Genomic DNA, 17310 nt, shown 5'->3' with positions numbered 1-17310 from the left:
GAAATAAGAGCAAAAATAAACCCATGGGACCTCATCAAACTGAAAAGCTTTTGCACAGCAAAGGAAACCCAAAAGAAAACGAAAAGACAACTTTCAGAATGGGAGAAAATAGTTTCAAATGATGCAACGGACAAGGGCTTAATCTCTAGAATATGTAAGCAACTTATACAACCCAACAGCAAAGAAGCCAATCAATCAATGGAAAAATGGGCAAAAGACCTGAATAGACTGTTCTCCAAGGAGGATATACAGATGGCTGGGAAACACATGAGAAAATGCTCAACATCGCTGATCATAAGAGAAATGCAAATCAAAACCGCCATGAGATACCACCTCACACCAGTCAGAATGGCCATCATTCATAAGTCCACAAATAACAAGTGCTGGAGGGGCTGTGGAGAAAAGGGAACCCTCCTGCACTGCTGGTGGGAATGTAAACTGGTACAGCCACTATGGAGAACAGTTTGGAGATACCTTAGAAATCTATACATAGAACTTCCATATGACCCCACAATCCCACTCTTGGGCATCTATCCGGACAAAACTCTCCTTAAAAGAGACACGTGCACCCACATGTTCATTACAGCACTATTCACAATAGTCAAGACATGGAAACAACCCAAATGTCCATCGACAGAGGATTGGATTCGGAAGAGGTGGTATATATACACAATGGAATACTACTCAGCCATAAAAAAAGAATGACATCATGCCATTTGCAGCAACATGGAAGGAACTAGAGACTCTCATACTGAGTGAAATGAGCCAGAAAGACAAAGACAAATACCATATGATATCACTTATAACTGGAATCTAATATCCAGCACAAATGAACATCTCCACAGAAAAAAAAATCATGGACTTGGAGAAGAGACTTGTGGCTGCCTGATGGGAGGGGGAGGGAGTGGGAGGGATCGGGAGCTTGGGCTTATCAGACACAACTTAGAATAGATTTACAAGGATATCCTGCTGAGTAGCATTGAGAACTATGTCTAGATACTCATATTGCAACAGAACAAAGGTGGGGAAAAAAATGTAATGTATATAACTTGATCCCCTTGCTGTACAGTGGGAAAGTAAAATTAAAAAAAAAATTCTGAGGTTTCCTTTGGAAAGAAATAGAAATAAAGGTGGAAGAATGAATGTCAAAAAAAAAAGAAAAAGAAAAACTCCTAAATTCAATGCTGTTGAAGAAAATAAGAAATTGTGCTTTTCACCCTTTTTTTCTTCTTAAAAAATTTTTATTATAGTTGATTTACAACGTTCTGTCAATTTCTGCTGTACGACAGAGTGACCCAGTTATACATATATATACATTCTTTTTCTCATATTATCTTCTATCATATTCCATCACAAGCTATTGGATATAATTCCTTGTGCTATACAGCAGGACCTCATTGCTTATCAACTCCAAATGCAATAGTTTGCATCTACTAACCCCAAACTCCCAGTCCATCCCATTCCCCACCTCCCTTGGCAACCACAAGTCTGTACTCCATGTCCTTGACTTTCTTTTCTGTAGATAAGTTCATTTGTGCCATATATTAGATTCCAGATATATGTGATATCATATGGTATTTGTCTTTATCTTTCAAACTTACTTCACTTAGTTTGAGAATCTCTAGTTCAATCCATGTTGCTGCAAATAGCATTATTTCATTCTTTTTTGTGGCTAAGATGTGTATGTACCACATCTTCTGAAACGATTCATCTGTCATTGGACATTTAGGTTGTTTCCATGTCTTGGCTATTGTGAATACTGCTGCCATGAACATAGGGATGCATGTATCTTTTTGAATGAAAGCTTTGTACAGATAGATGCCTAGGAATTTGGTTGCTGTATCTATGGTAATCCTATATTTAGTTTTCCGAGGTACCTCCATACTGTTTTCCATAGTGGTTTACCAACTTACATTCCCACCAACAGTGTAAGAGTGTTCCCTTTTCTTCATACCCTCTGTAGCATTTGTGACTTGTAGACTTCTTAATGACAGCCATTTTGACCAGTGTGAGGTGGTACCTCATTGTAGTTTTGATTTGCATTTTTCTAATAATTAGCAATGTTGAACATTTTTTCATGTGACAGTTGGTCATTCATACACCTTCTTTGGAGAAATGTCTATTTAGGTCTTCTGCCCACTTTTCAGTTGGGTTGTTTGTATTTTTGCTATTGAGTTGTATGAGTTGTTTGTATATTTTGGAGATTAAGGCCTTGTTGGTTGCATCGTTTGCATTTATTTTCTATTCCATAGGTTCTCTTTTTAGGTTTTTTTATGGTCTCCTTTGCTGTGCAAAATCTTTTAAGTTTGATTGGGTCCTGTTGGTTCATTTTTGTTTTTATTTCTATTGTCTTGGAAGACTGACCTAAGGAAACATTTGTTGATATCAGAGAATGTTTTGCCTATATTCTCTTCTAGGAGTTTTATGGTGTCTTGTCTTGTTTAAGTCTTTAAGGCATTTTGAGTTTATTTTTATGCATGGTGTGAGGGTGTGTTCCAGTTTCAGTGATGTACATGCAGCTGTCCAGGTTTCCTAGCAATAATTACCAGTGTTCTTGCTCAGTGGGTCAGGCCTTGCTGTGTCTGTGGTGTAGACCAGAGGCTGGCTACAGCTCCAATTCTACCCCTAGCCTGGGAACTTCTGTATGTCATATGTGCAGCCCTAAAAAGCAAAAACAAAAAACAAAATAAAAAACATTTGCGAAACGTGTGTGTAAGGAACATCTTTGGGGAATGAGTGAATCCTAAGCCATTATTTGTCATGGTCTTTTGGACCCAAAGGGCCAGTCCACAAAAAACCCAAGACATCCATCAAACTTCTCAGACCTGTTTGGGGCAAGTTGATCTACTTTTAATACAGAGTCAGAAGAAAAATCTGGTTCCCCCCCCCAAAACCCACTACCCCACAATTATTTGGGTTAACACATTTCAGAATTTTAAGTGAACAGTTGCTGCACCTGGGTGAAGGCAGCCCCAAATCCATCCACCAGGAAGCACTGTCATTATCTGCAGTGCCACCCAGATCTCAAGGGGGCTATCAGCTTGGGGTCTGCTCTGTAATTATTTCAGAGCCCCAATTTGCTTCAGGTGAGTCAACAGCTCCCCTCTCTCGTACATGCTTACTAGATTGGTGCATCCACCTATACACTCTTTACCGGTAAAGACCCGAAGTACTGTTCTGGCTCCGGTGAGCTGTTGCAGATAATCTTGAATCTCGTTGGTGTCACTGGTGGCTGTGATATTGACAAATTCCAGAAGCCCTTCTTTGAAGGGCAATTGGCTAAGGAGCTCCTGGGTCTTTCTGCAGTAGGGGCAGATGGGCTTGATGAAAACCACCACCTTCCCAGGCTGGATTTTGCTGTTCACAAATGCTTGAGCCATGCTGACAGGCAGCTGCCTCCCAGGAGGAAATCTCAATTGCTGGTATTGCTAGGGTGTAAAACCTATAGTGACGGTTTGACCACTTCTCTTACACTTTGGATACCTTTTATTTCTTTTGTTTGTCTGATTGCTGTGGCTAAGACTTCCAGTACTATGTCTAATGAAAGTGTGAGAGTAGGCACCCTTGTCTTGTTCCAGATTTTAGTGGGAACGTGTTCGGCTTTTCTCCATTCAGTATTATATTTGCTGTGGGTTTGTCATAAATGGCTTTGATTATGTTAAGGTATGTTCCCTCTATACACACTTTGGTAAGAGTTTTATCATGAATGGATGTTGGACTTTGTCAAATGCTTTTTCTGCATCTATTGAGATGATCATATGATTTCTGACTTTTCTTTGGTTAATGTGGTGTATGACATTGATTGATTTGCATATGTTGAACCATCCTTGTGAACCTGGGACAAATCCCACTTGGTCATGGTGTATAACCTTTTTTATGTGATGTCGGATCCAGTTGGCTAAAAAATTGTTAAGAATTTTGCATCTTTGCTCATCAAAGATATTGGCCTATAATTTTCTTTTTTGGTAGCGTCTTTGTCTGGTTTTGGTATTAGGGTGATGGTGGCTTCATAGAATGTCTTTGGGAGTGTTCCTTCTTCAGTCACTCATGTTTTATTGCTATAGAAATTGTTGTCCTAAAATGATAGTTCACCAAAAAAAAACACTCCCAGATCTTTCACTGTAGTGATGCAAATCATTATGCACTTTTTCTTATTCACTTATTAACTTGATCTCAGTAAACTAATCACCATTTTTTTCTTAATTTTCTTGGTCACAGGAGTTCATCCTGTGAATGAACACAAGACTCATCTGCTATAGGAATATTTAAAGAGCTAAAAAGTATAAAGCTGATTTAAGTGAAGTTCTACCAAACTACCAATTTTATTTTAATACCCCATGGGGAGTAGAAGACTAAAATCTATTTCAAATTAGTGTAAGTAAATCAAGACAGCCGGAAACCAAATTAGACCTAGAAAATTTTTAGGAATCCAAAAGAATCTAGAAGCACTTCCCTCTTGGAGTTGATATTTTATTATATGACTAATTTTTTTCAACCAAGATCTCATGCTTCCCTTAAACAGAATATTAAATGGCACATAGTAATTTTTTCCCCTAATGATTCTCTTTATAGTTAAAAGCTTTCTTTATCAGTCCACCTGCATTTTATAAGTAGATAAATAGAATTATTCCAAGCTGTCCGAATCCTTTTTTTCCCTGCATCTGGAATAGGTAACCATCTGTTACCACTTACAACATAAAATTTAACAAAGAGAAACTCTTCTCTTGTGGCCTATTTGCATACTTCATGGTTCTGTTTAACTTCCTTTAAAAAAAAATCACTATTATTCAAATAAAGACAACTCATTCAGCTCAAAAGTGGCTATTAAAGCTTTTTCTACTCTTTATTTTTTTGTCTTTTTAGGGCCACACCCCTGGCATAGGGAGGTTCCCCCAGGCTAGGGGTCGAGTTGGAGCTGTAGCTGCCAGCCTGCACCACAGCCATAGCAACGTGGGATTTGAGCTGTGTCTGCGACCTACTCCACAGCTCACGACCACACTAGGTGACTTAACCCACTGAGCAAGGCCAGGAATCGAACCGGCATCCTCATGGGTGCCGGTTAGATTCGTTTCCACTGAGTCACGATAGGGGCTCCATTAAAGCTTTTTCTACTGAGAATTGTTTTTATATTTCCAGTTAATAATGCTACGTTTTTATAGGGAAGAGTGCACAGATATGACAGCAGTCTTGAAAACAGCGTAGGTAGCATCAAAAAACATCTGCACATTTTCCAGCAGCCTGAGTAACTAAGTAGTGATTTGTACTGCCTTCTCTGCATCTGTTCTTTCCCTTCTTTTTTTCAACACATGTAGATGATTAATAAACTCAACAGTCTGTATATGCATTCTGAAAACCTCGGGGTCTATGGAAGTTGACAGTACACACATGCCCTATGTTGTTGTCATGAGATACCTCATTGGATGCCCTGTACCAGGGCACTGTGGCATTTTGAGAAGTAGGTGCTGGGAGCTATATAGGACTCTTTTCCCATCATGATCAAGTTGCTATTTTCTCAGGTCATAGAGTCAGTGGTTGGGTCAGTGTCCTCTTATGTCTGTGTTATGCATTTAAATAAATGATTCTTTTGCCTTAGGGAAGAGAGTATTGTCTCATCTTAAAAAGTAAACTCTCATTATTTTAAAATGTAAAAGGACAGTTTTAACAATCAGTTTATTCATTCCACCATGAATTCTGCTGACAGATCTGTCCTAAAGCATGTCTCTACTGCCAAATCCCAAGCTTCACAGTTACTAAAGTTGACTCTGTATGACCTGTTACATTTTCCATAGAATGTTGGATGTGATCATGGAAGGGTGATTGCCAGGCTTTTATTTCAACTCAGATATGACTAAATGCAAGAAATGACTTACTGACACCTTTATTCTGCCTGCCCCTCCCTAAATCACCACTTTGGGAAAAAGTTATAGGATCAACAAGATGGTCTGCCTGTGTTCCAAGTTAATTTTGAAAATCTCTTTTTATATCTGGTTTATAGTCTCTTTAGAAAAGCAGAATTATGATGGAAACACTGTGGACACCCTAAGCTGTAACAAATGAGCTGTTCTTGAAGATAAATGTAACTTCATGTCTGTGAAGCTAAATATTTACTTTCCAGATGATTTAATGTATCTTTGTTCCTTTCCACACTGAGCTTTTTCATTCTTTGCATCCCTTCATCTCCAAGCTACTTTTTTGTAGCCCTGTTATATCAGTGTTTTGTGATGTTACAAAAAAGCAGAGTGTGAGGTCAAATTTTCCATTACATACCTCAACAGGAATGCCAGGGAACCTAGCCAAACTAAGTCTACAAAAAATAAAAATTACAGGAAAGATGATTCATTAATCAACAATTGCCCTACAAAAAAAAAAAAAGAATTTGTTGTATATATTCGGTTTTGGGAATGGGGAATGAGGGCAGACAGCCCAGCTATGGGGGTGAAATGGGGTATTTAAAGCCTTCATGGTGTGGTGCTCAGTCTACTGGGGATCTTTTTTAACCATAAAGTTCAGGAAAAGAATAATTTACTTTGTGCTTTGATTTCTGTCAGCGTTTTCTTCTTTCAAAATGATAGTCTCTCATATGCTGACCCCCACTATAATTTGATTTTTAAAATAATGGCCGTGGAAAAATTTGATAGGAAAGCACAGCCTGCAGCTCATGAACAGTGAGGGCATGAGCCATTCCTTCCTCTGTTCTCTGTTACATGGTCTTTGTCACTTCCTTTTTCTCCAGCATAGGTCTCTTGCCTTCCTTTCTCTTTTGCCGTAAGTTCAGAATCTTGGTCCTTTCCTAAAATGTTGTCAGATCAATAGAAATGCTAGACTTTTGTCTTTAAGGTTTTTATTAAATATTAAAGGAGCTGAAAAGGGCAAAAATTATGAAGCTGAAAAATTAGTCACTGAAATCAGAAAATGCTCCCAAAGCTTCAAAAGAAGCAAAATTATTTGATCATGGAATTTAGCACTGTAAATGTCAAACTCATTGTGAAGCGCTTTTTTTTTTATTATTCTGATGAGGAAACCAGCCAGTAGCAAATATAGTTGTCTCTGTGACCAGCACATAATAGATACTATAAACTCTGTTATCTAATGGTTGATTAGCCAGCCCCTGAGCACCATCATGTTAGGTCCTATATCATCTTATTACTGAGTATACTTTATTTTAATTCTTCAAAAATTGATACTCCATGTGTGGTTCAGTCACTGTTAACCAGAGTATGCAGTTAATCAGAACAATTCCAACCATGTTGGATGATACTGAATTTACTGAAGAGTTTCGTTGCCTTTTTTTTTTTTTTTTTTTTGAGAACATGAGGGAGAAGTAAAGAACAGGTTTGTGGGGTTTTTTTTTTTTTTTCTTTTGCCAAAAAGCTTATAACCTAATTATTGTCACCATTTCATCCACACAAAGGGACAGCAACATGAGAAATAAACTTTTTAAAATTGCTAATAATTGAGAACCTGTGAGAAGCTTATGAGAGGGATAGTTCCAGAAAATAAGTGGATTGAAGGAAAGGAATAAAGCCAAAGTTCCTAGACCTTGACAGCTAGGGCAAATGTAACAAGTTCACAGTCATTGTTGAAAAATGTGAAGTCCTGCACTTTTTTAGTAGAAAATAGGACTCTTTGAACAGAACCAAGGAGATAAGGGCCTAACTTGGCCAGTGCTGGTCAGACATCTCTTCTCACCATGTCTGTAGGTCAATGACAGACCACCCAGTAGAGACTGTTTTTAAAATAGTGCTGATGATAGTTACCCTTGCGGTTCAGTGGAAACATATCTGACCTAGTATCTATGAGGATGCGGGTTCAATCCCTGGCCTCGCTCAGTGGGTCAGAGATCTGGCGTTGCCATGGTGTAGGTCATAGACACAGCTATGATACTGCATTGCTGTGGCTATGGCATAGGCCAGCAGCTCTAGCTCCAATTCAACCCCTAGTCTGGGAACCTCCATATGCCACGTGTGCAGCCCTAAAAAAGCTAATTAACTAAATAAATAAAGTGCTGAAGGAGGCAAACATCCTAGATCTCAGATGGAAAAGAATTGCTCCCCAGTCCTCAAAGCTCAAAGTGGCTTTTTTCAGATATTTCCAATAGTCCACTCTCCACTCTGTTCTTCCTTATCTGTACCACACCCTCTCCCCACCCCCCACCCCCAACACAAACAGGAAGGAGAGAAGATATATGCAAAATCTACTTTCAGTAGCTTCTTCCCCTATAAAAGATGATATTTCATCTTTTGAGAATCTCTCTGCCTTTATGCTTTTCAACTGTATTAAAGATTTGTTTCCCAGTTTTTTAGATCTCACTTGGTTCAGGCTTATAGCAGCTCAGCAATCTCTAATGTCTTCTCTCCCTCATCCATACTCTCGTTTCCATATTATGACTACTCATGTAGGTCAGTAGATGTTTTTATGGTGCACATACTACTGGAAATAGGTTCCACCTGATCCTACCATACTCCCAGACCCCATTTCCTTTCAACCATCAAACCATCCAACCATCCATCCATCCATCCATTTCAGTCAATCAGAACTTTGATACTTGGGAAATTTACATTTCTAAAATTATGATATGGTGAATTTATAAAGAATTCTTTTCTGATTTACAAGATTTTTAAAGGAGATGTGCTTTAAAACAGACAGATTTGAGTTCAAATCCTGTGACCTTGAGCAAGTTACTTTGCCTCATTATTCATTTAACAAATACTGATTGAGCATCTTCTATGTGCCAGGCATTATGCTAGGCATGATGGATACCATATTTCAATTATAGTAAATATAAAGAAGAAGAAACTCAGGGAACTTAATTGAGTCAAAGGAGCAGGGAAGACTATTTTGTGAAATAGTATTTCTGCTAAGACTCATAGAGTACATAGGAGTTAGCCAAACAAAGAGGAGGTATAAGAGCATCACAGGCTGAAGGCCAGTCTTTTCCAAGACCCAGAGTCAGGAAAGAACTTGGTGCAAAGAGGAGTGAGAGAAGACAAGCTAGACTAGAGCCCAGTAAATGAGAGTAAAGTAGAAAAATATAGAAATAGAGGAGTCAAGATTATGCAGGGCCTCTCAGGCACTACAAAGAGTTTTGGACTTTGCTCATAGTGATGAGTAACTATTGAAAGTTTTTTTTTTTTCCCCCAGGGGAAAAACATGATCATATTCCTGTTTGAATTAGTCTGATTTTTTTTTTTTTAATCTCATTACACAGTAGATTAGAGGAGGGCAAAAAGGAAACCAGTAAGGCTAATGACATTTTCCAAGTGAGAGGTGATGGTGGCAATCAGTGGAGAAATGGATGGAGTCAAGATAGATTTAGGAGGTAGAGTTTACCAAACCTGTTGGCTCCTTGGATTGGTGACATTGCAGAAGAAGAGTCACTGATGATGTCCAGTTTCTTACATGTGGTGCTATTTCCCAGCATGAGAACTTTTGGATAAGAGGATGGGGTGGGATTGGGGATAGGAGTAGATCCCATCTTCAGTTTTGGACATGTTTGATTGGAGATGCTTGTGATTAATCCAAATGGCTATGTCACGTAGGTAATTATAAGAACAGATTTGAAGCTCAGAAAAGATGCCTAGACTGGAGATATGAATTGGACAAAAGCTTACAGATGATATTTAAAGCCATTAGTATGGACAAGATCACCTAGAAAGAGAACATGTGTCCTGAAGAAAGCCCAGGAAGCCTCTCTGAGCCTCAGGCTGTCTCATCTCTCACAGAAGATATTAGATCTGTCCGTGCAAAAAGGTTGAGAGACATGCATTTAGCACATAGAACTGTGTCCAGCTCATAGTAGGCACTCAGTATACGGTAGTTGCTGTTATTACTATATCTGGTAAAACCCCATGCCCTCGTTCTCTGGAATGAGATGGCACTAATTGACAGAGAAGGGAGTGAAGAAGAGTAAATGAAAGCATGAGGAAATGAATATGAATCTATAGGGATATGCCTAACATTAACTTTTACTGTGCCAGTATGTTAGAATTTTTTTTTTCTAATTTTTATTTTCTAGGCAGCCCTCCTCTTGCAAACAAGCTCTTGCCCAAACAGGTTCTTGCCCTGAAAAAACACATCTTCATTTTTCTCAAATGAAATGTTTGTGCCCAAATGTCTTTTGAAGGTGCCACCCGGTTCATTATCTTGGCAGGTTCTCATCATTGTTGCTACAGTCACTGATGGATTTGTTAAGAAATATCTAAATGGTCTTTTGGTAACATTATTTTTAGGAAAACAAATCCTTTCCACTTCCAGACAGCAGCCTGATTGTGGATGTGGGGAGACCACAGAGCTATAACACACTGAACATGTGGATGAGGCCATCCAGGCTTTTTGGCATTACTAATGATGGTAACAATCCCACTTGGTGGAGGCAGACCCTCCCTGCCACTGTTGTCCTTTCTGTGCAGGGATGAGGTCATTTGGTGGGAAGGGTGGAAGACGGAGCTGAGGAGGATGAGAGAAGGGGAAGAAATGGTCACATATGTGTTCTTGGTTGAAAAATAGAAACATATTTGCCCATGCTTGCTTGCTTGCTTGCTTGCTTGCTTGCTTGCTTGCTTGCTTTATTTATTTATTTATTTATTTATTTATTTATTTATTTATTTATTTATTTATCTATCTATCTATTTATTTAGTGTAGCAGTAGTAATCCAACTGGTGTGCCATAGATTTATTTCTAGAACATGTCTACACAGTCTGTATCCCCACAGTTTGGGATTGATGTTATAGTTGATCGTTGTTGAGGGTTTTTGTGAGGGAAGGGCTTAGTGAAAGAAGGGTCACTTTGGCATCCCAGGGAAAGATCTTAGCATGGGCACAACCAGCCAGCCACAGTGAACCATTTGGCCATATTTGCTCAAGGGAATAGAAATGAGTCAGCTCTGATCGAAAATACTAAAGGTGTCCTCAAGATGTTTGGAACCCATCAAAGGCAAGGCTGGGTCTAAGGAGGCTTTGCAGCCTCAGTGCCTCAGCCAGAGCCTGACACAAAATAAGTACTCAGTGAGTGGTGAGTGTGCAAGTGACCCAGTGGGCCCATTCCCTATAATTCAGGAGCTCTGCTGTTAACTACAAATGACCATAAGGAATTATATGGAGAAAAAAATATATTCTCCTAAATGCTGGAAAAAGAGGCAGAATTGCTTAAGTGTAATAGTTGACTCTCGACAGTGGACCTGACTAGAGTTTCTAAGATATAAAGCATGTTGGACTGGAGGACCGATCCTCTAAGCAAGCTACTAAAATTCCTCCACCTCATTTTCTTGATTGGAAGAATAGAAATGACACTTTCTCTGCTTACCTCTCAGGGTTATTTCCAGGATTAAATCTTATTTAAAAAGTGAAACTAATAAAAACTATCGGCGGTAAGGTTTTGTTAATGGCTTCTTTTGAGAATGCTACTATATCCTTGAGCATTTTTTTTAAATAATGATTTTTATTTTTTCCATTATAGCTGGCTTACAGTGTTCTGTCAATTTTCCCGTCACACATACATGTGTACGTTCTTTTTTCTCATATTATCATGCTCCATCATAGGTGACTAGATACAGTTCCCAGTGCTGTATAGCATGATCTCATTGCTTATCCATTTCAAAAGCAATAGTTTGCATCTATTAACCCCAAATTCCCAGTCTATCCCACTCCCTCCCCCTCCCCCTTGGCAACCACAAGTCTATTCTCCAAGTCCATGATTTTCTTTTCTGTGGAAAGGTTCATTTGTGCCATATATCAGATTCCAGATATAAGTGATATACGGTATTTGTCTTTCTCTTTCTGACTTAACGTTGCTTAGTATGAGAGTCTCTAGTTCCATCCATGTTGCTGTAAATGGCATTATTTTGTACTTTTTAATGGCTGAGAAGTATTCCATTTTGTATATCTACCACATCTTCTGAATCCATTCATCTGTTGATGGACATCTCGGTTGTTTCCATGTCTTGACTATTGTGAACAGTGCTGCAATGAACATAGGGTGCATGTGACTTTTTCAAGGAAAGTTTTGTCTGGATATATGCCCAAGAGTGGGATTCCTGGGTCATATGGTAGTTCTATGTATGATTTTCTAAGGTACCTCCACACTGTATTCCATAGTGGTTGTACCAGTTTACATTTCCACAAACAGTGCAGGAGGGTTCCCTTTTCTCCACACCCTCTCCAGCATTTGTTATTTCTGGACTTTTTTTTTTTTGGGGGGGGGGGTCTTTTTGCCTTTTCTAGGGCCACTCCCATGGCATATGGAGGTTCCCAGGCTAGGGGTCCAGTTGGAGCCATGGCCACCGGCCTACGCGAGGGCCACAGTAACGCGGGATCCAAGCCGCGTCTGCCACCTACACCACAGCTCGTGGCACCGCCGGATCCTTAACCCACTGAGGAAGAGCAGGGGTCAAAACCGCAACTTCACAATTCCTAGTTGAATTCGTTAACCACTGCGCCACGACAGAAACTCCCCAATTTGTGGACCTATTAATGATAACCATTCTGACTGTTGTGAGGTGGTAGGTACCTCATAGTGGTTTTGATTTGCATTTCTCTAATAATCAGTGATGTTGAGCATTTTTTCATGTGCTTGTTAGCCATTTGTATATCTTCTTTGGAGAAATGTCTATTCAGGACTTTTGCCCATTTTTCCATTGGGTTGTTGGCTTTTTTGCTGTTGAGTTGTGTAAGTTGCTTGTATATTCTAGAGATTAAGCCCTTGTCAGTTGCATCATTTGAAACTATTTTCTCCCATTCTGTAAATTGTCTTTTTGTCTTCTTCTTGGTTTCCTTTGCTGTGCAAATGCTTGTCAGTTTGATTGGGTCCCATTGGTTTATTTTTGCTTTTATTTCTGTTGCTTTGAGAGACTGACCTGAGAAGATATTCGTAACGTTAATGTCAGAGAATGTTTTACCTATGTTCTCTTCCAGGAGTTTGATGGTGTCTTGTCTTATATTTAAGTCTTTCAGCCATTTTGAGTTTATTTTCATACATGGTGTGAGGGTGTTATGTTCTAGTTTCATTGCTTTGCATGCAGCTGTTCAGGTTTCCCAGCAATGCTTGCTGAAAGACTGTCTTTTTCCCATTTTATGTTCTTGCCTCCTTTGTCAAAGACGAATTGACTATAGGTGTCAGGGTTTATTTCTGGGTTCTCTATTCTGTTCCATTGGTCTGTATGTCTGTTTTGGTACCAGTACCACGCTGTCTTGATGACTGTGGCTTTGTAATATTGCCTGAAGTCTGGGAGAGTTATGCCTCCTGCTTGGTTTTTGTTTCTCAGGATTGCTTTGGCAATTCTGGGTCTTTTGTGGTTCCATATAAATTTTTGGATGGTTTGTTCTAGTTCTGTGAAAAGTGTCCTGGGTAATTTGATAGGGATTGCATTGACTCTGTAGATTGCTTTGGGTAGTGTGGCCATTTTTACCATATTAATTTTTCCAACCCAGGAGCATGGAATATGCTTCCATTTCTTTACATCTTCGTTAATTTCCTTGATTAATGTTTTATAGTTTTCGGCATATAGGTCCTTTACCTCCTTGGTCAGGTGTATTCCCGGGTATTTGATTTTGGGGGGGGTGCCCTTTTAATAGGTATTGTATTTTTGCATTCCTTTTCTAATACTTCATTGTTAGTCTACAGAAATGCGACTGATTTCTGAATGTTAATCTTATATCCTGCTGCTTTGCTGAATTTGTTGATCAAGTAGTTTTTGGGTTGAGTCCTTAGGGTTTTCTATGTATAGTATCATGTCGTCTGCATACAGTGACAGTTTTACCTCTTCTCTTCCTATTTGGATGCCTTTTATTCCTTTTGTTTGTCTGATTGCTGTGGCAAGGACTTCCAGTACTATGTTGAATAACAGTGATGAGAGTGGGCATCCCTGTCTTGTTCCAGATTTGAGTGGGAAGGCTTTCAGCTTTTCTCCACTGAGTGTTAACATTTGCTGTGGGTTTGTCATAAATGGCTTTGATCATGTTAAGGTATGTTCCCTCTATACCCACTTTGGTGAGAGTTTTTGTCATGAATGGATGTTGGACTTTGTCAAATGCTTTTTCTGCATCTATTGAGATGATCATGTGGTTTTTGACTTTTCTTTTGTTAATGTGGTGTATGACATTGATTGATTTGCATATGTTGAACCATCCTTGTGAACCTGGGACAAATCCCACCTGATGTTGTTGGATTTGGATGGCTAAAATTTTGCTGAGAATTTTTACATCTATATTCATCAAAGATATTGGCCTATAGTTTTCTTTTTGGTGGTGTCTTTTTCTGGTTTTGGTATTAGGGTGATGGTAGTGTCATAGAATGTCTTTGGGAGTGTTCCTTCTTCTTCAACTTTTGGAAAAGTTTAAGGAGGATGGGTATAAGTTCCTCTTTGAATGTTTAGTAGAATTCACCTGTGAAGCCATCTGGGTAGGGAGTGTTTTTTTGACATATTCAATTTCATTTCTAGTGATCAGTCTATTCAGTTGATCTATTGATCTATTTCTTCTTGATTCAGTTTTGGCAGGCTGTAGGTCTCTAGAAAGTTGTCCGTTTCTTCTAGGTTGTCAAATTTATTGTCATACAATTGTTCATAGTATTCTCTTGTGGTTTTTTGTATTTCTGAAGTAGCCACTGTGATTTCTCCTTTTTGATTTCTTATTTTGTTTATTTGGGTTCTTTTTCTCCTCTTCTTGGTGAGTCTAGCCAGAGGTTTGTCAATTTTGTTTACCTTTTCAAAGAACCAGCTCTTGGTTTTATTGATTTTTTTCTAATGTTTTTTGAGTTTCTATTTTATTAATTTCCTCTCTGATCTTTATGATTTGCATCCTCCTGCTGACTTTAGGTTTTGTTTGCTCTTCTTTTTCTTTTTTTTTTGGTCTTTTTGTCTTTTCTACGGCCGCATCCACGGCATATGGAGGTCCCCAGGCTAGGGGTCTAATCGGAGCTACAGCTGCCGGCCTATGCCAGAGCCACAGCAACACAGGATCCAGGCTATGTCTGTGACCTGCACCACAGCTCACAGCAATGCCAGATCCTTAACCCACTGAGCAAGGCCAGGGGTCGAACCCATAACCTCATAGTTCCTAGTCAGATTCATTAACCACTGAGCCACTACAGAACTCCTGTTCTTTTTCTAATTCATTTAGGTGGTGGGTTAAGTTGTCAATTTGAGATTTTTCTCCTTTTTGAGGAAGGCCTGTATTGCTATGAATTTCCCTCTGAGCACTGCTTTTATAGCATCCCATAGATTTTGAGTGGTTGTGTCTTCATTATCATTTGTCTCAAGGTATTTTTTAATTTCCTTCTTGATTTCCTCATTAACCCATTTACTTTTTAGTAGCATGTTGTTTAGTCTCCATGTAGTGAGTTTTTTCTCATTTCTTTTCCCATGGTTGATTTCTAGTTTCATGCCATTGTGTTCAGAGAAGATACTTGAAATAATTTCTATATTCTTAAATTTGTTGAGGTTAGCTTTGTGCCCCAGTATGTGATCGATCCTTGAGAATATTCCACGTGCACTTGAGAAGAATGTGTATTCTGATTTTTTTGGATGTAATGTCCTGAAAATGTTAAGTCCAACTTTTCTATTGTGTCCTTTAGGATCTCTGTCGCTGTATTGATTTTCTGTCTAGAGGATCTGTCCATTGATGTGAGGTGTTAAAATCTCCTGCTATGATTGTATTCCCATCAATTTCTCCTTTTATGTCTGTTAGTATTTGTTGGAGGTATCTGGGTGCTCCTATATTAGGGGCATATATATTGACAGTTGTAATATCCTCTTCTTGAATGGATCCTTTTACCATTCAATAGTGTCCTTCTTTTTCTTTATGGGCTTCATTTTAAAGTCTATTTTGTCTGATATGAGTATTGCAACTCCTGCTTTCCTGTCTTGTCCATTGGCATGAAATATATTTTCCCACCCCCTCACTTTCAGTCTATATGTGTTCTGTGCCCTAAGGTGAGTGTCTTATAGTCCTTGAGCATTTTTAAAAGAAAAAATAGATCTTTAATTCTTTGAAGAAAAGGCTCTTCCAGAAATTCTCATCATGTCCCAGCAGAAATGAATCTGACTAGTGTCCATGAGGACACAGGTTTGATCTCTGGCCTCTCTCAATGGGTTAAGGATCCAGCATTTCCATGAACTGTGATGTAGATTACAGATGCGGCTCAGATCCGTCATTGCTGTGGCTGTGGTGTAGGCCAGCAGCCACAGCTCCTATTCAACCCTAGCCTGGGAACCTTCATATGCTGTGGGTGCAGCCCTAAAAAAAACAAAACAAAAAAAAATTCTTCCAAAGCATATTTATTGTGCTACGGTTGTTAAGTGTTAATTCCTCTTCAAGCATCATTCATTTGAAAAATAACAACAACCCTACTGTCCTTTGCTGGAAGGCTTTTATGACTTAGCTCCAAATGTTCTGTGTTTAAAAATCTAAAGTATCAAATCCTCCTTGAAATGTACTATTATTATTATTATTAACCTCTGAAACCAGCAAGGGTTATGAAGCTACTGACTGCTTTTGAGTAAGTGGTTACAAATAAAATACTGTTATTACCACATGTAAATTCTTTCCCTGCAGTTTGGGCCTCTACAGACAATGATTCAACCACAGGTGTTTCATGGGACAGCAGAGTTTTTCCCTAGAGAGAGCATAGCCTCACTTTAGTTGTTTCTTCACTGAGCAGGTATTCAGCGGCTCAGCATTGGGGCTTTACTACCCTTTCCAGGATGCATTTGAAAAGAGGGAGGGCATTTATGCTTGTCAGAATGACAGGGTGGGTAAAAAATCATAGGATGGAGTATGCTGCTGGCATTTAGTGGACAGAGATAGGCCTGCTGAGTTTTCTACAATGAGCAAAGCAGTCTCCTGAAAGGAAGAATTATCTCCCTATAGCATAAATATGTTTCTTCCTCCTCTTAAGAAACACAGAGCTGTTGAGGGAGAGAGGGGACACAATTAATAATACGGAACTATCTCAGGCAAACTGGGATGTATGGACCACCAAGCTATAGTCTGAGTCCACTTTTGCTTGTATCAGCTTCCTCCATTCTTGTCCTGTTCTCCTCTCGAAGGACAAGATCCCAGGCTCTGCTAAACAGCCCTCATGGAAGGGAACAGACAAGTCTGGAACACATACGCATGGTCTCAATTTTACCAGGAAAAGCAGCAGTAGAGTTAAAGTTAGTTCATTTATTCATCTCTGAATTTGGTTATGCTTTAGTCACAGAACCTCCCTTATTACCCCCCTTCCCTCACCCTCAGAGCCTTGGGCACTGCCACACCACTCCAGTGTATCAGCTGTCTGAAACATTTGTTTAGGGGTAGAGGATGGCACTGGGG

At 39.2% G+C, this 17310-nt stretch overlaps 2 protein-coding genes across 3 annotated transcripts in view; one reads left to right on the top strand and one right to left on the bottom strand.

Moving 5' to 3' along the window:
• CMSS1 (cms1 ribosomal small subunit homolog) overlaps positions 1 to 17310 on the top strand; it is a 395641-nt gene that overhangs the window by 224461 nt on the left and 153870 nt on the right. The gene's annotated exons all lie outside the window — the stretch shown is intronic.
• Positions 3013 to 3389, bottom strand: LOC125134491 (glutaredoxin-1-like). Its single transcript, XM_047793872.1, has one exon. It carries the CDS (start codon positions 3378 to 3380, stop codon positions 3060 to 3062), a length of 321 nt encoding a protein of 106 aa, XP_047649828.1. The 5' UTR covers positions 3381 to 3389; the 3' UTR covers positions 3013 to 3059.

Source organism: Phacochoerus africanus, chromosome 1 (genome assembly GCF_016906955.1).
Source record: "Phacochoerus africanus isolate WHEZ1 chromosome 1, ROS_Pafr_v1, whole genome shotgun sequence".
Taxonomy (NCBI): domain Eukaryota; kingdom Metazoa; phylum Chordata; class Mammalia; order Artiodactyla; family Suidae; genus Phacochoerus; species Phacochoerus africanus.
This window is presented reverse-complemented; position numbering and strand designations above follow the sequence as displayed.